Genomic DNA, 23,691 nt, shown 5'->3' with positions numbered 1-23,691 from the left:
CTCTGACTCAGGGCAATGTCAGTTTCTGGTCTGTGTTATGATGGTTAACTTTCTCAGGCCCAGCAGAACATGGCACATCTATTGGCTTCTCAAAAGCCCTCTCTCAGCCATTGGTGGGATAAGACAGTCTTCGTCTGTTTGGGCTCCTATAACAAAGGGCCATAGATTGAGTGGCTTATAAACAATAAGCCAAATTTATTTCTCACCATTCTGGAGACTGGAAAGTCCAAGATCAACGTGCCAGCAGATTCAGGGTCCAACCTGGGCCTGCTTCCTTATAGACGGCCACCTTCTCACACTACCTTCACATGGTAAAGGGTCAAAGAGTCTGCCTTGGGCTTCCTTTATAAGAGCATTTTATAAGGACTCTGCCCCCCATGACATAATCACCTCCCAAAGTCCCCACGTCTGATACCATCACCTGGGGGGTGGAGATTTCAACATATGGATTTTGGGAGACATAACATTCATACCGTAGCAGACTAGGATGCAATGCCCAGTTCCCTGAGGTTAAAGCAGAAACGTGCACAGTTCTCTGTGCAGATGAAAGGCCTGAATGTGGGTGTCTGTGTAATCTTCTGCTGCCTGGACTTAGTTACGAGCCAAAGTCCCCCCGATGGCTGAAATTAGCAGCATTGCAGGTCCAGTTGTCACTCAAAGCTGCTTTGAGTAAAGGCCTGGCCTTTCTCCTCTGGTCCCTGAATGCAGACATCACTCCCACTGCAGAGATGGCTCAACAGCCTGCTCAATGGCCCATGTCTGCAGCAACCATCAATGGCTCCTTCACTGAAATAACGGCCCCATATTATGCTTAGAAAAGCAAAGGCTGAAGGCACATGGATGACTTACTAAAGAACAGTGAGCACTCACTCAGGGGCGGAATGAGAAGTGACATGGTGTCTCCCCACTGCCATGCCCATCTGTGTCTTACCAAAATGCACAGATTTCAACTGAAACCATGTTGACTGACCAAGACCAGGGAGCTCGTGTTCTAGTTCCCTCAGTTTCTCCCTTGACCCCGTTCATCACATGTTGTATTATACCTCTTTGGTGCCTGCCTCCTTGGCAAGACTGTGAGCCTCACGAGAAGGGGAGCTTTGTCTTCTCTGCTGCAGCCCGAGTCCCTAGCATAGAGTAGAGGCCTTTATTTATCTATCTAAAATTTATTTTGGGAAGACTGACCCCTAACTTTCAGCCCCAGGAAACCAATTCCCACATGGACCAGGAGTCCTGTGCCCAGAGGCTGTTCCTTTAAGGCCGTTGCTAAGCAGACTCTGGAGACTCTAGGGGCAGATGTGTCCTCTATGACGCCTCTTGCTCCTTGCCCAGAGCAGCCAACTCACTGCCTTTATGGAAAGCAGCCGAGAGGGAAGGAGCAATGACTCAGCTGGCTTCTAGATGGTTCCTGCACCGGAGGTCTCTCTCTCCCCTACCACCTTCCCCAACCTTTCTGTGAATCATCTCTGAGTCATCAACTTCGCTTCCACCAGAAAATCTAGGAGGCTCCTTTCGGGATGCCCTAGGGTCTTCCCCAAGGGTCTCCAGAGAATGAGCTGCTCTACTCCTGCAGATGAAGCCCTCAGTTAAGGCCTGAAGCTGTGCTGCCCACAGTGCCCATAAAAGCTGCCGCCATGACTGTGGCTTCCCTGGTGCTACGAGTGACGTGGTCAGTAGTCCATCACCAGGGAGCAACTGAGACCTGGAATTTGTTGTTCCTGGAGTCTCCTTGCAACCATGAAAGCACTAGTGTTTCTCTGGAGCCTGATGCTCATGCATGTGTGTTTCTCTCTCTCGCTCTCTCTCTCTCTCTCTCTCTCACACACACACACACACACACACACACACACACAATGCAGTGTCACTGCACACCCCAACACAAAAGGGCTCTACCCCCACAGGAGCTCCACATTTGCAATTGATGTCTTAAATGTTGTCTTCTGAATGGTGAGCGAGTCCTGGGTCAGTGAGTCTACATCATGTGTGGGCTGCTTCCAATCTGTAGATCCCCCTGGAGACTGTCACAATCTGCCAGCTCTCTTGGAAGTCACAGAACCAGCGTGTCCCCTTAGGTCAGTGGGAGATGTGGCACCGCCTCATCTCCAACACTGAAACAGAGAGCCTTATTGGATAGTTAACTTTCTTAGAGAGCTCAACCACGGAAAATAAGAGTTTCCAAGATTTTTAAAGCCTTTTATTTGTTTACACATTCTCTAAATTGCAGACAAAAGATCCACTACATGGGTAGTCAACATTGCTAGCCAATCACAGAACAAGATACTAACCACAGCGAGGAAGGGATGGAGGCTTGTGACAGTCTTTGTGAACGTGCGAGGGTTCCGCAGAGGGGCTGGGATATCGAAGGGTCCCAAAGACAAAGACTGCTCGATCCCCACGTCGTGCTTCTCTCATCAACTACAGGTCCCCCTCCCAGAATCCCAACAGGACAGGAGAAAAGTCAGCGAGAGAGGTGGGGTGGTCCCAGCACATGGGCCACCAGTCTTCTGCATGAAGAGCAAGTCCCGGGTCAGCGAGTCCACATCAGGTGTGGGCTGCTTCCCATGTGTAGACCCTCCTGGAGACTGTCACAATTTGCCAGCTCTCTGGGAAGTCACAGAAGTGGTGTGTCCCCTTAGGACAGTGGGAGACATGGCACAGCCTCATCTCCAGCACTGAAACACTGAGCAATCTTGATACATCCCTTAGGCCAGAAACATCACAGCACTTCACGTTAGGAGCCACAAAAGCGTGGGAACCTGACACACATGGGGAGGTGCATCCCCAGAGGACAGAGGACCAGGGTGGCACACACACCTACAGAGAGAGAATGAAATCACATCATAGCAGAAGAAGAAGGACAGCTGGTGGGGTGGGAGATGGGGCTTTTTGTTTGTCTGTGGCTGTAGTTGCTTTTTAGAGAAGCCGGAGTGAGCCGAATGGAAATAATGTCTTACGACCGCTACACACAACTTCCCAAATCTGGAGCCCTTTTCTGTAACCTCATGAAAGCTGTGTCAACCTCAGTCCTGGTCTGAAGTACCCAAGCAGCCCAAGGCAAAAACTCATCAGCAAGAGGCAATGCAGCACTGGGCCCCACGGATCGGGGGGAGGGCGTTCAAGGAGCAGAAAGGGAAACTCTCTTTCACAGGCATTTCTGTCGCTGGAGAACAACTCTCTTGGTCATTCTTTGATGACTGAGAGTCTCAGGAGTTGTGCATGTGGGGCAAAAGAGACAAGAAAGCATTCTGGAGTGATGGGGATAAAATGTTGCAATGGTTTCTCTCTCTGATGCCCACATCTGGAAGAAGTGACCCCAGGTTTGCATCATATCCGCAGGTCTAGAGATATCAATGGAGGCAGCAAAAGGAAGGGAGATCATCTATAGAAGGGCTTCATGAGTAGGTGTGTTGGAGCAGAACCTTGAAGAATGTATAGGACTTTGACAGCAGTGATTTGGGATTAGAGTTGGGCTTTCCAAGTGGAGAGACAGTGAGCTCAGTGGTTTTCAAAATGTGCCAGCCCCACCTCTGTTTATCCTAGGGAGGCTGGGCTGGGGTTGCCTGGGGCCTGTGTCTTAGACACTGCAACCCAGATCTAGGGCAAACTCGCCCATGGAACCCTAGTTGCCACATGACACATGGAAGTCCACTTTCTGAAGCTGAGAGTCAATGTCAGGGGCTCAGAGTCTTTAACCTGTGAGAAAAGAGCCTGAGATCTTCTGGTTGGAAATGCACTGGAGATCTCAGTGCATTGCCAGGGTTCCCTTTCCAAATGCAGTCTAAAGCGATGGAGGGGCAGTATCTTCCTAAGGCTGTGAGATGGCCACGGTCTCTATTCACCAGCTGAGACAGGGCAATGAGGACTACACACACCCCTTCTGCAAGTCCTCATGCTCTCTTATTCAACCAGAGGGCATCCAAGGCCTGGTGAGCCTGTGCAGGCCTGAGCTTCCTCGTGGAGCAGTGGGGTAGGCGGCTCCTTCTCAGGGACCTCGTTGTCCTTCCTACTGTAGGAGCCACCGCCAAAACCCATCAGAGGAATTCCAGCGTTTATAAATGAAGGTGCCCTCACCAAAGCCATTGGACCAGCTTGTCCCTGAGAGAGACACAGGGGGCTTCAGCAACGAGAAGAAGAAAACCAATTTCTTTTGACTTCTTAGCAGAGATGCTCCATTTCTTGGCTAAGCGAGAAACTGGGCTTTAAAATTGCCCTCACCCTGAACTCAATTGGCAAGGGGGAGCCGACCTGGTTGAGGACTAGTTCTGGCTTTTGTGAATCGACCGTGTGACACAGACAGCACAGCATCAGGCCTGGAAGGTGCCAGATCAGACCGTGTGTTTAGCCTGAGAGTGCACTCTAGGGCAGTTGGGAGATGGGGCCTTCCCAGAGCTCAGCCACAGGCTCTCGGGCTCCCAGGTTCATTCCTCGAGGAGCTGGGGACCTGAGGGCTCAGGGTCTACTGCTGGCTGCCTGGGGGCAGTGCTGCCAGTCTAGTCTGCATAGGTCCAAGTCAGAGGACCTTTGCCTCACCCCTTCCACCAGCAGGGCCATTCAGAGGAGCCTTGCTCACCGACTTTTAAGTAGGTGAGTGATCAGACCCCAACATGCTTTTCAAGCTCTCAAACACTTTAAAACCAGACTCACAGCCAAGCCTGTGTCCCTGACTACCTCCTCAGATAGCACCAGAATTCCCACCCCCTCCCCGGGAGCTATGTGCCGCCCAGGGCCCCAGAGGAGCCTTCCCTCAGGCCACCCCCACAGAGGAGCTACAGCTCTGAGCTGACATCCACACATGGACAGATACATGCCTCCCCCCAAGCCCAGGCATTGTGCTTGAAAGCAAGCTTGGCGCGGTTTCTTCGGGGAATAACTCAAAGCTGAAATCTGGCTGTGACACGTGCGGAGAAAAGGAAAGCCGAAACAAACGGTTTCTTCCTCATGCTGTCAACACAAACAACAGAGAGTCTAAGGCAGCATGAAGCTAGGATCTGACAAGCACCTGGCCAAAGGTGAACATGGAAGGTTTCCTGAAAAACTCTCTGATGCTGGGTTCATCCCTGTGCACACCTGCAGTGCCAGGCGCAGGCATGGTGCAGCTGACCTTGCTGGGGTCTGGTGGAGTGTGCCCAATCTGTGCATGAAGCTCCCCCACCCCACCACTCCCCCTCTCTGCTTTCTCTAGCACAGAGAAGACCATTGTGGGGAGCGTTTTCTGCCTCCGACCAGGCCCTGCCAGTTGCACCTGTCTGCCTTCCAGCTCAGGACCCCACAAGCAGCACGGGGGGCACTGGCTGCCCAACACTCCAGCCCAAATGCCTTCTTCATTTCACCAGTTTTAGTGCCGAGGATGCCATTATTCAAGGGCATCCAGTGCTTGGAAAAGCAGATTAAAGCAACTAGGCTGAAGTCATCTGTTTTCTTCCCCCCACCCCCCAACCTCCACAGGGTAGAAATCACTGGATGCTTCTACTTGCTTCTCTTCTACTGATGAACACGCGTGCTCAACAGAGAAACCTACATATACATACACCTTCTGCGGTGGCGTGAGACTTGACCCGCAGCCATGAGTCCTTGGCAGAGTTTAATTTTATGGCTGAAAAGCAACTTGAAGGCTAGGCCAGGATGTGGTTTATTTTCCAGCCCCTACAGGACCTAGAGCATTGCCCTGCACATAGTCGATGCTCTGCCAGGGGTTTTAAATTAGCCAGTAACAGCGTGCCCTGCAATGACGCACGGCAGGCAAAAGATGGGTTCATTTTCCTTCAGAGGAAAACCCCCAAGAGTGGACAAACACGGCAGATGAGTGGGTGGCAATTCCAGTGGACTCTGTTCCCCTTCCCAACCTGAGGAACACAAATGCCCCCTAAGCATCTGACCAAATTCATCGCAAAAGCATGACCCATCTGCTTTCCCAAATGCCATGTGGACCAGTTGCACTGGTGAGCCAGGGACGCCCTGCCTACCTACCCCGCCTCTCTCCAGCCACCTGCTCCCCACCTCCTCTGCTCTGAGATAATCGTTCTATATTTTCATTCTCTCGCTCACATATCAGGCAATGTTTCTTTCCTTTTTTTTTCTAGTACCTAATTTAGGCCTCTTCAACTACATGTTGCAAATGTGCACGGGGTATATTTTCTTTTTCCTTTATGCCACTGTTGCTTCCCACTTCCTACCTCCACCCCACTCCTTAGCATCTAGCATGGCAGAGGGAAGCAGGGAAGCGGTGCAGGGAAGGGAGAGGGCAGGGTGAGAATCAAGGTCTCAGTGGGGAGTAGACGTGGAAGGGCAAACCAAGTCCATAAAACCCACAACTCGAATTCTAGCCATGAAAGCTTTGCATCCCTTTGACAGCAGAATTGAGACTTTTCGAGTCTCCAACTATTGTCAAATGTCTCTCCCAAAAAGACACATAGGTGAATGAAGGGAAGAGAAGGAGAGGGGTCATGGAGCCAGTGGCTTTCCAAGCACAAGGCTCCCTTTGCAACCCCTGTGGCTGTGCCAGAACTGACAGCTGGTGGAGTGGGACTGGAGAAGACTTCGGGAAAGATGCACCTTGCCTGGCAGCCCCCGGCTTTCTCGCTTGTCCTGGAGCAACATCAAAGTTTCCCCTGAGTTCATTCAGCAGGGTGTGTGTGCACGCGCGCACATGCATGTGGGCATCCCTGTTCTCATCAATATTCATAACATTGAAATGAGTAACAGGGACGCAGAGAGGCGAGCAAATGAGCGAGCGGGAGGCAGTGAGTGAAAGCCTAACCTGGGGGCCTGTAGGGTAGTGTTGCTGAGGGAATACAGAGGTCCCAGGGGCTTGTGGGCCTCTCCTGTTTCCTACGGGGCCACTGACCTGCCCTCCCGTCCCCCCACGGCCGCGTTTATTTGCTAGACAGGGTTGGTGCCAGCCGGCAGGGCCATTTTGCTCGCTGCCTGGGCTAGAGGTCATGATGAGTAATTATATCTGTGACCGAGAGGGTTCTGGCTGCCTGCCAGTCCTGGTTCCTGCCTTCCTCTGGCCTGCCCTGGGAAATGTCGCCATCAGCAAAATACTTCCTTCTCTTGGTGGGGCCAAGAGGGGGACACTGTGGAAGGGCACTCTCTCAAGGCCACCTGCCCTGCGATCTGAGGCCAGCACTGGAGCAGAGAAAGAGAAGGAACGGGAATGGAAGCTGGAACCAAGGGTCCTAGGGAGTCAACTCAGGACCCCCTCACAGCCAGGGCATACTCAGAACCCAGAGAGAGCGAGCCTTTCTCGAACCCACTCACTTCCAAAATGTTGCCCTCATGCAGGGAGTTCCCTGTTCTTTCTGGAAAACCCCCTGGTAGGGAACTGGCAAGCCCAGACCCCTCCTCCTCAAGTTTCCTGGCGGCACTTCCTTTGGGCCTCTCTTCAAGTGCCTGGGCTGCACACATGGAGGGGGCGCCCGCCACACAGCCAGGCCTCCCTGGGGGACAGCTGCTCAGAGGCTCCAAGCCAGCTCCCACTCGGTCTGCCTGGGAGGCTGTCGGTCCTCCCACAGCCCGGGTGCCCAGCAGGCAGCACCCACAGCTTCCTCTCCCCTCCTAACCCCTGCCTCCCTCTCAGCTCTCCACTCAGAGCAGAGGGTCTCCAGCCTCCTGAGAAAGGGGTTCCCAGCTCTCCAAGCCCCTCAGCCAGCTGCCCAAAGGCCATCTGTCCCACTGTTTCCACAGTCAGGGCTGGTGGCCGTGGCCTCTGGCAGAGAATCATAAACAGACTCCCAAACCCTGGGAATGCTCAGAAATGGGGGAGGGAACCCCAAACCACAGACAGCTGTGGAACCCACCATGTCACCAGGGATCAGTTAGATTCTACGGCAAGCTGGGGATCAGGTAGGGAGAATCGTAGGCCTGAGACAAAGTAAAATATCTGTTCCCCACCACCGCTATCCTTCCACTTCACCTGCTATCCAAAAGCATACTTTGGAGATGGGAGCAAGATTTCAGAAAGGGTAACACACAACAGCGAGTGGAGGAGCTCTGTCCACTTTGCAGGGGAGCAGAGCAGCAGGGCTGGCCAGGCCCCCGCTTCCCTTCTCAGCTATTGGTGTCCTGGGCTTGGGGGGCCTGAGCCCTCTGGTAGCAGTGCCTGGAAAGGCTTCACTCCCCAAGGCTGCAGGTACGATCTAGCCCTCCCTCACTGCCGCCTCTGTCTCTCCCCAGCTGGATGAGGGGCCTGCTTTGCCCTCAGAAGCATCCCTGAAACCTCACACAACCAACCGGGGGCCTCAAGAGAGAGGGAGCTGAATCCGTGTCCAGAATTGGTTTGACCTTTTTTAACAAGTAAATGATCTGTTGCCCAAGATCACAGGCCTGAGGAAAAAAAAAAACAGGTTACAATCACACCCACCTGATGCCCTCCCGCTCCTTAGCTCCAGGATTTTTCCCTGAGGACATCCAGCTCCCTGCCTTGTTTCCCCAGAGATCCTCGCCCCTCCCGCATACCCACCCTCCCTTCCCCAGCCCCTTCTGTCTCCCTCCCTCCCCATGGTAGGAGCCTGCTAAAAGGGACACCAAGTCACCACTGCTACAAAGAGCCAGGCCTGGGACTCACGGCATCTTCCATGGGAGTGTGAGCATGGCTCTGGCCAGAGCCAACTTCTCCTTCCGGCTGTGACATTGGAACCCCCTTAAGAAGGGCCAGGGAGGGTAGCCGGGGAGAGAGAGAAGAAGGGGCTGTTCCTGTCCCAGCACTTCCACAACAGGCTAAAACCCAGCCTGAGGGGCAGGGATGTGGTCCTCAGGGCCCGCCCTGGGCCAAGGGCAGCGCGACGCCCCCCACTCCCTCACACACAGCCCCAAAGAGGAGATAGAAGTCCCTCTTCTTTCAGTCCTGAGGCCTGAGGTTGCCGGCAATCTTTCTCCAGCGGCACAAAAGAGTGCAGGTCTCCCCGCCTTGCCCCCAAAGGAAAAGTAATCACAATCATCTCATCTTTCTTCCTTAAAACATCGGAACTTTTTAAGCGGAGGGTTGAAAGGGAATGAGCTGTATTCAAAGCACGAAGACAAAAAAACGCACCGTGAGTGTGTAAAGCTCCAGGGTATCATGAAACCACCACTGCGAAACCCAAACCCTCCCCCAGCTTCAAAACCTGTTATCTTCCCCAGCTCTGAAGGAATCTGGCCTCCTTCCCTCCCTTCCTCCCACCCATGGGCTCTTCCCTGCTTCCAGTAGCCTGCCTGGGCTTCCTACCTCGCCCTGGGGCAGGGACAGTAGCCGGGAACGTTGGGACCTGATGGCTTCTGCTTCAGGGGCGATGAGTCAGTGAGGGGTTCCGAAGGAAAGCCAGAATGTCACTCTCCTAGCAGGAGCCCTGTTTCTGCTTCCACATAATGTTGCCCACACTGGATTTGCTACAGTTCCAAAGAGCAGGGTTTCAAAAATGCCGACAGGAAACAGGATTTCCGCTTCCGGCTGGGATCCTGCAGCCTCACCTCTCTGGTCTGCTGGAGCCACAACACAGAGGGCTGAAGCTCAGAAAAGGTCTCCGGGCTGTTCCCGGAATTTGAGCTGGGTGACAACCGCATCATTATCTCCATTTGGTGGCCTCTGCAGAAAATGACAATAGCTGCCATGGAGTGGGGACCGTCGTCATGCCAGACCCATGCCAGGATCTTTAGCAACGTCACCTCGAATACCTGCAAAGACCACGCTGGATAGGCCACATTTCCCCACCTTACAGACATGGGAGATGAGGCTCAGAGAGGTAAAGTCATTGGCCCAAGGTCAGTCAGCTAGAAAGGGGCAGTGGAGTCCGAAAATGAGCATTACCCATGAACTGAAATGAATCCCAGCCCTCTCTAGAAGTCACCTTTCCCTTCTAAACTGCATTGATCTTACAGAAGGGAATATCCTGAGCATCTTCATTTTTAAGTCCCCAACCCCGTGGTACATCCCTCACCTCCACCCCACAGCCCATGCAAGTCGTGATGTCCTTGGTCACAGCTTTTGCCAGGACCCTGACCATGGGCAGCCCGGCCCTGGCAATAGAAACCCCCTTTGGCCACAAGGGAGATACCAAGAAGACATCTAACATTGGCTAATGCACGGAAGAAAGTGGACGTGGAAAACAGTGGAGGTCTTCCCAGACCAGCAAGGTTCTGCAGTGCTTGTGGATGTAACATGATGCTTAAGACTCCCAGTGTCACTCTGGCATAGGCAAGGCAAGTGTTACAATCCCCATTTTCCAGGTGGGCAAACTGACGTTCAAGGAGGTTTGGTGACTCTCCCAGTGTCACACAGCTACTCAATGGCAGAGGCAACACAAAAACCCCAATGCTTCACATACATTCTACGATTTTAGCTCATTCTCTGGGGTTCAAAAAAAAAAAGAGACCAATTTAAAGTTTACCAATGCCGTCCTCTTTTCAACACAGAGGCGATCACTGTGACCGTGGAGGCTTTTGTCTGCTTGCAGGACCCTGACAGTGCCAGCCCATCAGTTGGCATTGCTGTCCCTGCTTTCCAGATGGGGAAACTGAGGCCTCCAAAGGTGAAGAGGTTGGGCCCATTCTGCAGGGAGTGATGAAGCTGAGCGGGGAACTCTGGGGCCCTCCTAATGTCGTTCCAGAGCCCTGACCCTCACCACTGCAGGCAAGTCCCAGTGCCCTGCCTTGGCCTGGAGACATGGCTCAGGCTCAGCTTGTGTGAGCAGAGCAGACGTGGGGCTGAGAGAGAACGGAGCTGCCCCATCACCTGCACTTCTGTGGAAAACAAATTTGCACATACTCCGAAGAGGATCTGTCAAGTCCTGGAGCCACAATTTGGGGTTTCAGACTTGCTTTTTAAACTTTTAAGCTATTGTGGCATTTGGGAATATTTGGGGAATTTTTTTTTCTAAATTTAAATTAAAATGACTCAAAACCCATCATTAGCCTTTGGAGACAGCCTGCTTTGGGTTTTGTGGGAAGAGAGCGAGCTGGAGTAGTCAGGAGAGAAAATGTGCCCCCCTGATGTAATGTCACCGTCCCTATCCCTCCCTGTGCCAGACAAGCTCACCGACCAGCAGGCGGAAGGAAATTACTTCTGAGGAAGATGAAACTTCCGTCCAGACAGGGGCCCTTTAAATGAGACCATTATGTATGTGTGTGATTCACTCTGAGACCACAGAGCCCTGCAGGAGAGTGACCCCCATCTCTTGCCACAGGTCACTCTGCAGAGGCGTGGGGGAGACCCACACTGCTTGGCTCCATGCCAGGCTGCCCTGGGTCCACTGGCCAAGAGCAATTAGCCTGGAGAGGAGCACTCCTGCCGAGGGACAGCACAAACACTGCAGCTGAGGAGAAGTGGCCCAACTAGCCAGAGTCTCTGGGAGCTTCTTCAGGAGATGAAGAACTAAAAATAACCTGGGCCTTTGTTGTAAGCAGCTGGACCACTGAGATGGAGCTGATTTCAGAGAAGCCAGGCATGCGCAAGGGTCCCGCTCACTGAGACCTGCCCTTTGGGCAAATGATTTTTCCAGAAATATGTCCGTGATTGAGCTGCTGCTGCTGCAATTCAAAGTCAGCCCAATCCGCTCCAACCCTCGGGGCTATCTTCCAACACACAGAGTTCTCGGAAGCTTAGCCTCCCCATGATTTTTTGAAAGCGAGAGTCCTGCACGTATTGGCGAGCTTAGGAGACGACAGCGGCCCTCGCACTGAGGGTTCTAAAACGTGGCCACCCTGGTGGTGAATCATGACCACCTCATCCTAATTATTTGTTTAGATAACAATCATCTCTCCCCCATCCTAAAATTCCCAGTCAGGGCTCAGTAGACAATAGCAAACATACACCACATGGAAGGAAGAAATTACTTGGGAAAAGGAATTCAGAGCATCAGATCAATACTGAAGGTTTCTCAAAGCTGCAGCCCTCTGTATCCAGCGTTCGGACACATGACTGGGCAGGCTTTGCTCCCCTTCCTGGTTCCTGAGTCCCACTGGGGGAAGCTAAACCGGGTCTCCAGATTCAGGTGGGCTGAGAGGCAGAGGCTTGACCATCTTCCTCTGTCCACAGACTTTGGCTGGTCTCACCTAGAGGATGCCCCAGCTCTGAAGGTCAAGGAACCAGCCTGGCCTCTTGCAAAGTCTCTCCCGATGGATAGCAAACACTGACTGGCTACGGCGGGGCCTTGGCACCACTTCCGCCATGTTTCCTCCATGTCTCTGCGCTTCTCCCTCCCTCCCCAGCCCCATCTAGTAACCTAACGCAGTGGATCGAGACCAGGCTGGCTGTGGACGCCACCGCTGCATTCTAGAAGGCAACTCTCTGCCTCCCCAGACTCCAAGGAACAAGAAGGAAGTTTCCAGTGAGGCTTGCCATAAACGACAGCTTCTCTCCAGCCTTTTGCTCCTCTGGTGAGAGTTTTAGGATGAAGAGCCTAAGCTGGTGGGGGGGTCCGAGGCTGTGCGAAGACTTCTTGGAACACAACAGATAAAAACACCACACTACACACAAGCGATGGGTGAGTGGTCACGAAACGGCTTCCCTTAAACTGGGAAGCAGGGAGAGGGCCTCGGTGCTGGGGTGACAGTGAGAGGGTTCCACGGGGCTGGGGCTGGGGTGTTCTTCAGGAGCACAGCTTCCTTCTGGTGGAGACGAGGAGGTGCTGGCCGCAGAACCGCACGTCTCGGGGGAGGCCGGGAGATGCCACGCCCTCCTGGTTCCATGTGTCCGTGCCCCTCTGGGACTATTTCTTTTCCTTACAGTCGGTCTGTCTGGACATGTGGGAGGAGGGCACCTTCTGGTTTGAACTGGGCTCTGCTTTAGCCTCTCCAGCAGCAAGTCACGTTCTGTGACCTGGGGCCCTAGGCCTGGCAGCCAAAGGCTGAGGCTTTCTCTTTGAGCAGTTCCCAGCATAAGTGGCAGCTCCAGCTTCCTGCAAGAAATGAGATGGCTTTAGTAGCAGCCCCTCTCCTGACTCTGGGGCCCCAGCCCAGTGACCCTAACTTCTTGTAAACCCTGTTTTCTTTGGACTTTCGTCATGCAGAAACCAAGTCTCAGGCCTGAAAACATGGCAGCGTCTGTGGCTCAGCAGAAAGCAGGTGCTCGGAGGAGATGGGCTCAGCTTTGATCAGGACCCTCACTCCCTGGTCATGCTCCAACTAGCGTCGCCGGGCCTGCGCCAGGTCCCCCGGAAGCTCACACCACCCCGTCCTCTCCACTGCATGTCTGGGAAAAACCTCCTTGGCCCTTAAGACGAAATTTCAGCTGCTGAGACTGTGCCTCAGTTTCCTCATCTGTAAAATGGCAGTCGCGTACCTACCTCGTAGGGTTGTGTTGGTTAAATGGGACGAGACAAGGACATGAAAGCCTTTAGCACAAGGCCTGTGCCACAGTGAGGCTCAGTAAGTACTACGAGCAGTATCGTTGCTGCTGCTACTGTTGGCCTCATCGTCATTACCTTCTGGGGGCTCAGCCACCGGGGGATTTAAACAGTACATGTGATAGCCACGGTCACAGTCATCGCAGAAGAGTAGCTGGTCCTGACAGAACACAGAGCAAGCACAGAGGAGAGATTCCATTATTTGAGGCCAATGTCTGGCCCCCACTTATTGATCGGCCTTATTTCCACATCAGCCTCGCTGGACGTCCCTTTCCAGGCTCCAGTTGGAGTCGTCACTGTCCCCTGAACACGCGTGTGCTTTTCCCACACCTGGGGTTCCCCCTTCTGCCTCCCAACCTATTTAAATCCTACCGCCATTTTAGGGTTCTGCTCAACCCGTACCTCTTCCAAGAAGCCTTCCTTGACTACCACCTCATATCCAAATTTAAAGGGATCTCTTACTCTTCTGAATTTCCAAAGCCAATAGCTCTGCTTCCAAAGGGCAGAAAATGTCTCTGTCCTCTATGACTATATATTTGAAAATCGTAATTGAATTCTTCTGGACTCCATTCTCGCCGTCTGTGAAATGGTCAATGCTTGTACTGGGATGAACCTCAGAACCTCTTCAGGGTTTTATTAGAATGTAGAAAAATGCAAGTAGTGCCATCCCTTGGCTTCCAGAAGCTTTCTCACTGTCTGAAGGCTGGAGCCCAGGTGAGAGCAGGGCCCCCCAGGGTTGTGGGTTAACTTCAAAGGACACAGGCCATATCTTTGCACCTGTGGCTACATCTGCCTGGAGGCTCTCCCAGGCCCCGACCTTTTCTCTGCACGTCCATCCCCTGCCTGCTCTTCAAGTAAGTCTTCTTCCAGCACTTCTCTTCCATGAAGACCTTGCTAATCTACCTCAACTGGAAGTTCTCTCTTTGCTCTTGCAGCCCCATGGTACCTTCCCTTTCTGTGACGTTTAATTGCATTTTCCTTTATGTTACATGCCTGGCATGTGGTAGACATCTATACACATTCGTTTTCTTGGCCGCTCACTGTGGCTCATGCCTGTAATCCCAGCACTTAGGGAGGTGGGTGGATCACTTGAGATCAGGAGTTCGAGACCAGCCTGGCCAACATGGTGAAACCCCGTCTCTACTAATATTACAGTTGGCCTGGCGTGGTGAAGTACACCTGTAATTCCAGCTACTCAGGAGGCTGAGGCAGGAGAATCTCTTGAACCTGGAAGGCAGAGGTTGCAGTGAACCTAGCTCACAACACAGCACTCCAGCCTGAGCAACAGAGTAAGAGTGTCTCAAAAAAAAAAAAAAAAAACACACATCTACATGTTTGTTTTCTTGAATAGTTCATTTGGAACATGCCTCTTTTTTCCACCCTTTATTCCCTTGATGGACTATAAGGCCCTCGGGGCAAAAGTGTGTTTTCCTCATCACTGCATCCACTGCAGTGACTTCCTTGCACACAGGAGCTACTCAGAAACTGTGATCTGACCCCACCCTCTGGTTTCAGCCCTGTTCTATTTGGTGATTGCTGAACCTGTTTGGATGGCTTATGAGACTTTTGTAAAATAAAGTTTTGTATCAAATCTCACCTTGGCTCCCACCATTGCAGAAATCCTGGATAAAACGATATACAGCAGTTGGAATCCCCAGGGAGCAAGCAATGAGCGCTTTTTTGTCATGCTAAAGCTTGTCAGTGGGGCGGTGGGAGAGCTTTTGAAGAGTTATCACAGGGGAGTGATATCATCAGATTGCAGTTTAGAAACATCTTACTAGCTGCTATGTAAGAGTAGATACCCAGCGGGGGAGAGGTTCATCCAAGAGGCCGGGACACCAGTTAGGAAGCTGCTGTTGCTATCCAGGTGCGTGATGATGGTGGCCTGAATTACGACTGTGGCATGGGAGAAAGAAATGGGTCTTGCTCCCATTTAAGCATCATTGATTAGATGGGGAGAGTGACAGGGAAGAAGCCAAGGATGCCCTCTGGGTTGTGGCTTGGTCAGCAAGCTAGATGATGCAGCCACCCATTGGGACATGGGAGGAAGGGCAGACTCATGGGAGAGAGAGGGCAACCTCAGTTATAGACATGTCCTACAGATAGGGATGATCTGGAGGCCGTTGAAGAGAGCAGGAGAGAAGTCTGGGCATGAGATATGGGTTTGGAGGTCATTGTAGACCCCCAAATGACAAATGACGGTCCTTGGAGAGGAAGCCCAGGGTGTATGAGAGCAAATGTCTTTGAACTTGTCTTCAGAGAGGAGCGTCCATGGACCCCTTGAAATGATACGCACAATTTTGTACATAGGTAGAAATATACGTTTTTCTATGGAAAAAGTAAATCCGTACTTTTCATTGAATTCTCTGAAAGATCAGAGACCCAAAAAGGTTTACTGAGGCGAAGGCCAAGAATAGACACTTGGGGTATACCAACTTTACAGGACAGGCAGAGAAAAAGACTGAGGAGGAACAGTCAGAGAGGTAGGATGAAGACAGGCACACGGTAGTTTATGCCAAAAAGTCACGTCATTATTGCAGAGCCAGCATAAGCTATAGGACAATTTGATTTAAGGATAATACGAGGAGAAACAAGTTAGGATGGGGACAGAAAACAGACAGGACTTGTCAGAAACAGTGTTATTAATGCCTTAAAAACAGTAATAACCCTACTATAGCACCGACATGGGAAATACCAGAAGGTAGAATATCCTGGATTACAATTTCCCAAAGGAAAACTAGGCATCTGAGAGTTTAAGTGCATTTTGCATGGGCTGATCATTGTCTAGCACCGTATTCTCTTCTCCTCCATCACCAAGAACCCCCAGCTCATGCTAACTCTCATGACAAACACAATTTTAGTACTTTTTACTACCAAGTATCCAGGAACTAGGATTCACCTATTATTACAGTTCGAGTAGAATGGGAATCCCATTCTGGGATATCCAGGGTAAATCCCTGACTGTGTGAGAGGAACCCTAGTGCCCCAGCAACCTCACCCTGACTCCTCGAAGGCCCTGCCAAATCAACGCCAAAAAATACCTCTCTGTTAACACTATCTGTAAAGCCCAAGACCAGCATCAACCCAAATGTCCATTAGTAAGAGACTGGTTGGATAGGCTAGTAAACGTTATGCAGCTGTAGGAAGGAATGAAGAATATGTCTATATATTTCTTCAGTGTAATCTCTAAGATATTCAGTGAAAACAAGCAAGATAGAGAAAACGTATATTTGTTACCATTTTTTTATGGATTCATATGTACACACACATGCTTACATTTAAACAAAATGGAAACCCAAACCATATTTTTTTTAATGGTTACCTATATGCAGATTGAGGGAATAGTGTGGAAGAGGTAAGTTGAAAAGCTAGACTTCTTTTGACATAATGTTTCTTTACAATTTTATTTTAGAACCAACCAATAAATATTTTACATGGTCATAAAACAGAATTTAAATAGTAATATGTCCTTTAAAAAAAAAAAAACAAGCCGGGCACGGTGGCTCAAGCCTGTAATCCCAGCACTTTGGGAGGCTGAGGCGGGTGGATCACGAGGTCAAGAGATCGAGACCATCTCGGTCAACATGGTGAAACCCCATCTCTACTAAAAATACAAAAAATTAGCTGGGCATGGTGGCGCATGCCTGTAATCCCAGCTACTCAGGAGGCTGAGGCAGGAGAGTTGCCTGAACCCAGGAGGCGGAGGTTGCGGTGAGCCGAGATCGCGCCATTGCACTCCAGCCTGGGTAACAAGAGCGAAACTCCGTCTCAAAAAAAAAAGTAAAAAAAAAAACAAAACAACAAAAAAAAAAAACAAAAGAAAACTGAGGCAAATGAATTTGGTTATATATCCAATTGGTGGCATAACCACACAGAGATAAACTATTTCAACTGACTATAAAACAAATAATTTGACAATACATCCTTAGTAGGACATACCTTAAGGTCATAAATAAATCAAATATGCATATGTATGCATGTGTGTGCAACGTTCAGCAATTATATTATTGGTTTAAATACTGGAATCAATATTCTGAGACCATTTTGTGTGCATCAAATGAGTAATTATGTTGGCATCGTTGAAAAGCAAGATTTTGTAACATGGTTGAAAGAAAATAAAAATGTAGGCCAATGAAGTTAAGACAAAACTCAATAGTTTGTTCTAAGTATGAATTGGATGCATCAGTATAAATTCATCATGTAGGTTATCTTTAAAACAAGCAAAAAAATATTTTCTACCTTTGTTCATAGAAAGTGCTCCAGAACAATGACTAACAGCAAAATTAGCACTCCTAGCACACATATGTTCTCTAAAGACTGTTACCCACTACAAGGAACTAGGAGTTCTGGGAGAAATCGGTGATTCTAGGTCTGGAGCATAAAATGTACAAATATCTTTAGATATTACAAAGTAAAGAAGCTATTAGGATTATGCTATTAGGATTGTGTCAAAAGGATTCGGGATCCAACCTGAATATGTTACCACTGCTCAAAGATGGGACAATTTTTACCTATAATGGATTACAACAAATAAAATATGTTTAAATTCTTAAGTTCATAAACATAGTGTTTTTAAAACTTTAGTCACCTTCAGAAGATGCTAGAGAAACATCACTATATTTTTATTTACTTGAAATAATTTTAAACCTAGAGAAAAGTGCAGAAATTGTACAGAGAATTGTACTCAGTATGCCTTAATATTAACATCTTATATTACTATAGCAAAATCATGAAAATTAGAACATTATCATTAGTGTAATACTATTAACTAATCTACAGACTTTATTTGAATTTCCCCAGTTTTCTCACCTATGTCTCTTTACCCAGGGTCCAATCCAAAATCCCTCATTGCATTTAACTGTCATGTTTTCTTAGTATCCTTCAATCTGTGACAGTTCCTCAGTTTCTTTGTCTTTCATGAGCTTCACACTTTTGAAAAATCCAAGCCAGTGATTTTGTAAATGCCACTCAATTTCAGTTGGATCTTTTCTTATGAGAAGATCCACATATGCATGCATTTTTGGGCAAGAATACCACTAAACTGATGTTGTGCCCTTCTCAGCACATCATTTTGGGGGAAATTGATGCCAGTATATCTTATTACTTGTAATGTTAACTGCGATCATATAGTTAAGGTAGTGTCTGCTTTTTTTTCTTTCCACTGTAAAGTTACTGTTTTTCCCTTTATAATATACTAATAAGTAATCTTTTTGAGGGGATACTTTGAGATTATCTCCCCAACAAGAGAAATAGCATATTTGAGATTATGCAAATATCCTATTTCTCATCATACTTTTGCCCACTAATTTTAGCATCAATTGATGTTTCTTGCTTACAACCACAACTGTGAAGTTTGCCCAATGATTACTTCTACATTTATTCATTGGAATTCTGCTCTAAGAGCTTACCGTCTCCTCTGTTTACTTATTCAGTTTTTTATATTAGTATAGAAATTTGTTTTTTCTTTAGGTTATAACACAATAATAGCTCAAGTTTCCCTAGATTTGGCCATTAGGGGTTACTTCAAGTTGCTTCCTGTGTCCTCTAAACATGCCCTTTCATTCTTTGAACACCTCCTTACTTTCTGACATCACATGCTACTCCAAGCTCATCAGGCATATTTTGCATCCCAGCCCTGGCATCAGTCATTTCTCTAAGGATTCATGGTTCTTTTTGTGAGAGAATGGTGTTTAGAAACCAATTTCTTGATGCCATGTGTCCTCATTGCGTCTGTGTTGTCATTGCTTCTAGGCCCTCCCAGCCAACAGAGCTAGGAAATAAATGTATGTATAGGTACACATGTATACATCTCTACTTCTTTCTGTCTATTCATAGGTGTGTACAAATCTGGCTAGATATAGATATAATATATAAACTATATATAATATACTGTATGTAAAATCATGAGTTTATACTGATACCCACTATTCCGATCCAATGCCTTCAATCTAGCCTTCCCTCCTTTATTTGGTTATTTTTTTTCTGACTTTGAGAAACTGGACTCTCATTAGTCACAATACACAGCTATTAGTTCAAACCTAGCATATGTAGTTTCAGAATTACTAATTCATATACCTATGAAAATAGAGTACAGTATTTGGGGTAGAGTTATTTCTGTCCTTAGCTTTACAACACACAGTCAAAATACTGTTTTCCAAAGTTACTTATGTTATTCTTTTCTTTCTCACTCTTCAGTATGGTTATATTATCTAATTATGTTGTAGTTAGGTTCCTTTGTTACTGTTTCTATTCCATATTAGGTTTTCCCTACATCCTAGTTGATTTTAAGTATTTATCTATTTGGGAGGTATGCAAAACCTTATGATGGCTCTAAGAGTCAAAGGTATACAAGAAAGTATTCTCAAAAAAGTGTTGTTCCGCCCTTATCCCTACTACCCCATTTTCATTTTCCCATTTTTCTCTACCCTATTCTCCCTGACCGGTGTAGATAACCAGTCTCATTAGCATCTTGTTTATTCTTCTTACAAGTGAGCAAATGCATGTAGGTTTTCTTAGGTCTCTTTTTTTACTTACAATCAGGTCAGCATATTATAGCTATTCTATTTTACTTTACAATATATCCTGGAAATAACTTCAAATCAATTCATAGACATCTGCCTTATTCTTTTTTACAGTTGTATAGTACTCCACTGTATGGCTGTGCCATTGTTTATTCAACAACACTCTTCTACGTAGGGATTCTTAGGTTGTTTCCAATATTCTGTAATAATAAACAATGCTACCACAAATAACCTTATGCATAAGTATTTCCACCTGTTGAGGGTGTATCTTCAAGATAGATTCCTATAGGTGAGAATGCTTATGACAATACCTAACAGAGCTAATAGACACTTAATATACACTTAACACAAGTTAAGTGTCTATTAGCTCTGTTAGGTATTGTCAAATTCCCCTCCACATGGTGGTACTAATTTGTATTCCCACCAACAATGTATATAAATGCACCATTTTTGCCATAGCTTCATCAACAGAATACATTGTCATATTTTTCAACTTTTGCCCATTTGATAGGTAAAAAATGATATCTCAGCTTTGAGTTTCTTTGTGAGTGTATTTGAACTTTTTTTTTTCTTTTTTTGCATCTTTAAGAGTCATTTTTATATCATTTGTGGATTGTCTTTCAGATATTTTTCTCATCTTCTATAAGGTGTCTGGTCCTTTGTCCTCAATGTTTAACATTTTATATATGGAATTCGCCCTTAAACTGTGGCATGTGGTACCAATATTTCCTCCCAGTTTGTCAGTTGTCTTTTGACTCTATCATGTTTTTGACTATGCAAAATTTTTATGTAGTCAAATGTACCAACATTCTATTTAATTACTTCCGGATCTTGAGTACAGTTTGAAAACCTTTTCCTGTATTTAGATTAGAGAGGAATTTACTTCTGCTGCTTCTAGTACTAGCATGGTTTTACTTTGTACATTTAGATCCCCAATGTATTTGGTGATTGTTTTTATGTATGGTATAAGACATAAATCTGATTTTGTCTTTTCTCAAATGGCTACCCCATTGTCCCAGCACCATTCATTTAAAAGTCTACCTCTGACCCATTAATTTTAGATGGAACCTTTACCTTATACTATATTTCCATATGTAGTTAGATCTATTTATGGGCTTTCTATTCTATCCCAACTGGTCTATTTGTCTCCTTATAGATAAAAGAGTGTAATACTGTTTAGAGAGGTTTTACAGTATGTTTTAATATCTGGTAGTGCTAGTTTTCATCACAGTTTGTTTATCAATATTTTCTTGGCTATTTTTTGCATGTTTCTTTCTTCATATGGACTTAAGTAACAATTTGTCTAACTCCATTAAAAGGTCCATTGATATTTTTATTGGACTTGGGATAAGTCCAATTTTTAAGTTAACTCAGAAAGAACTGACATCTTTATAATGTCAAGTCATTCTATCCAAGATCGTAGGATGCCTTTCCACTTGTTCTTTGTGTCTTTTCAAAAGTGTTTGAAAGTTTTCTTTATGTAGGTTTTGCACATTTGTCATTAAATATATTGCTAAGTATTTCTTCTTCGTTGCCATTATTAATGGAATTATGTTTTCTAACTAGTTATTGTTTGTATATGAGAAGGCTATTAATTATTGTGTGTTAGTTTTATAATCTGTTACCTTCTATGTTTGAGTTAGCTTACCATTGATTCTCTAAGGTTTTCCAGATATACTACCACATAAGATAAAAATAGAGTTTTACTACTTTGTTATCCATTCTTACATCTCTAATTAAATTCTCCTGTCTAATTGCATTAGCTAATATCTCTAGAATAGTATTGAATCATAGTCATAGAGATAGTGAGAATCCTCACCTGGTTCCTAATCTTAGTGGAATTGTGCCTAGTGTTTTCTTCATTAAATATGATACTGGCTTTAGTTCTAAGTTACAAATACTTTCTCATGTCAAGAAGATAACCCACAATTATTATTTTTTAAATATTTTTATCAGAAATAGATATTTTAACCACACTGTTTTTTTGAAAACTGACCAAGGGTAAGAGTCAAACATTTTTCCTGCCATTTCTATGTGATCTATATCTGAAAGTAACCAAATAAAAGATTGAGCAAGTTTCTCTTCCTGGAATTACTCCAGCAATAAACAAAAAAGAAATTATTCAGTAAGAATATCACTATTCGCAACCCCTAACAGAATAGTCAGTCTAATCAAAGATTATCAATAGATGCTACCTTTACAAAAAGAGAAACATCAGGCATTAGATAACCTCCTGATGAAAGTATATACCACCGTCTATGAAGTAGTCTTGCCAAAAGAGAGAGAGACAGATAGATGGAGACAGAGTTGGTGAGAGGACAGAGATAGATAAAGGCAGACACAGAAAGAGAGACAGAGAGACAACCTGAATCAAGCCTCTTGCCCTAACCATTTACAGGAAATTCAAGAGACAGAAAAAAATGTCAAATAGTACAGGCATACAGTCATGAGGAATTGAACAAATGATCTGATTTCTTCGACGAAGAATTTAAGGGAGAAAGAAAGAGAATAAGAGGGAGGAGAAAGTCTATGTGTTATTTTGAGATGAACCAAACTAACTCCATCTTAAATGTAAGCCTGACTGACTCCATCTTGGCTTCTCCCCCAACCATTTCTCCCTTGAGTGCATACCTGGGCCACACTGTGCCGGGTCATGTTGTGCTTAGAACTATAGAAACATATAACCGTTATAACCATATCCTGCTTGACAAGCCCACTTGCTATTTTGAATACCCCCTTGATTGACTGTATGGAAATTACGGAATGCCCCCCCTTGGTAACCAGCAATCATGAGGGCCGCTTATGTATACCTCCTTAGTTAATCAACAATCATGGGAGCCTCCTGCCTACAAGTTACCAGCCTCCTCCCCTAACTTGCTTATTCTGCTTCTATAAAATTCCACTTTGCCCTCTTACTCTGAGCAACATATAAAAGGAAATCAAACCCTTTCCTCGGGGCCGAGAGATTTTGAGCGTGAGCTGACTCTCGGTCACTGGCGATAGAGGACTCACAATCAGATTTCAGAGTGTGGTGCTTTCCTAACAACTCACTCAGATGTAACAGTTTTAAAAAGCTCTATGTATATGTTTATATGAAGCTACAAATATTTAAATAAACTTCAAGACATAGCAACTAATTGCAAGGTATGGGCCATATTTGAATCCCAATTTAAATAAACAGGCTGTAACAGAAACACTGATAAGACAACTGAGGAAATAGAACTGCTACCTGGATGTTTGACGATGCTAAGGAATTATTGATTTTTTCGCTATGTTAATATTTTGGTTATTTAGGTGTAAAAGTAGGTCCTTAGTCTCTTTTTTTTTTCTTTGAGACTCATTCTGTCACCCAGGCTGGAGTGCAGTGGCACAGTCTTGGCTCACTTCAACCTCTACCTTCTGGGTTCAAGCAATTCTCCTTCCTCAGTGTCCCAAGTAGCTGGGACTACAGACCCGTGCTTCACACCCAGCTAATTTTTTTTTTTTTTTTTTTTTATTTTTAGTAGAGATGGGGTTTTACTATGTTAACTAATAAGGTCTCCAACTCCTGACTTCTTGACCCACCCGCCTCAGCCTTCCAAAGTCCTGGGATTACAGGCGTGAGCCACCACACCCAGCCTTCCTTATCTTTTTGAGATACATATGAAACAGTTACAGGCAAAATGATATTATGACCTAGACTTTGGAGGGGTGGTCATAGTATTTACGAAACAAGGTTGGACGTGTATTGATCTTTGTTGGAGCTGATGATGGTGTACATCAATTCCATTATTCTCTCTATGTAATGTTTGAAATTTCCTGCAATAAAAAGTGTTTTTGAAAATTCTGCATGTATTATATTTAACATTTTGACC

At 46.7% G+C, this 23,691-nt stretch overlaps 1 protein-coding gene across 1 annotated transcript in view; it reads right to left on the bottom strand.

Moving 5' to 3' along the window:
• Positions 1–8,473: 8,473 nt before the first annotated feature.
• Positions 8,474–23,691, bottom strand: part of DPF3 (double PHD fingers 3) — a 286,509-nt gene continuing 271,291 nt past the window's right edge. The window contains exons 10-11 of the mRNA XM_010335241.2: positions 13,395–13,476; positions 8,474–12,869 (exon numbers count right to left, since the gene is read on the bottom strand). Coding sequence (XP_010333543.1) covers positions 12,799–12,869; positions 13,395–13,476 — 153 coding nt within the window. The 3' untranslated portion in view covers positions 8,474–12,798. The remainder of the gene's footprint in view (positions 12,870–13,394; positions 13,477–23,691) is intronic.

This window comes from Saimiri boliviensis, chromosome 2, assembly GCF_048565385.1.
Source record: "Saimiri boliviensis isolate mSaiBol1 chromosome 2, mSaiBol1.pri, whole genome shotgun sequence".
Lineage (NCBI taxonomy): Eukaryota > Metazoa > Chordata > Mammalia > Primates > Cebidae > Saimiri > Saimiri boliviensis.
The sequence above is the reverse complement of the archived record's forward strand: the minus strand, read 5'-3'. Positions and strand labels throughout refer to the sequence as shown.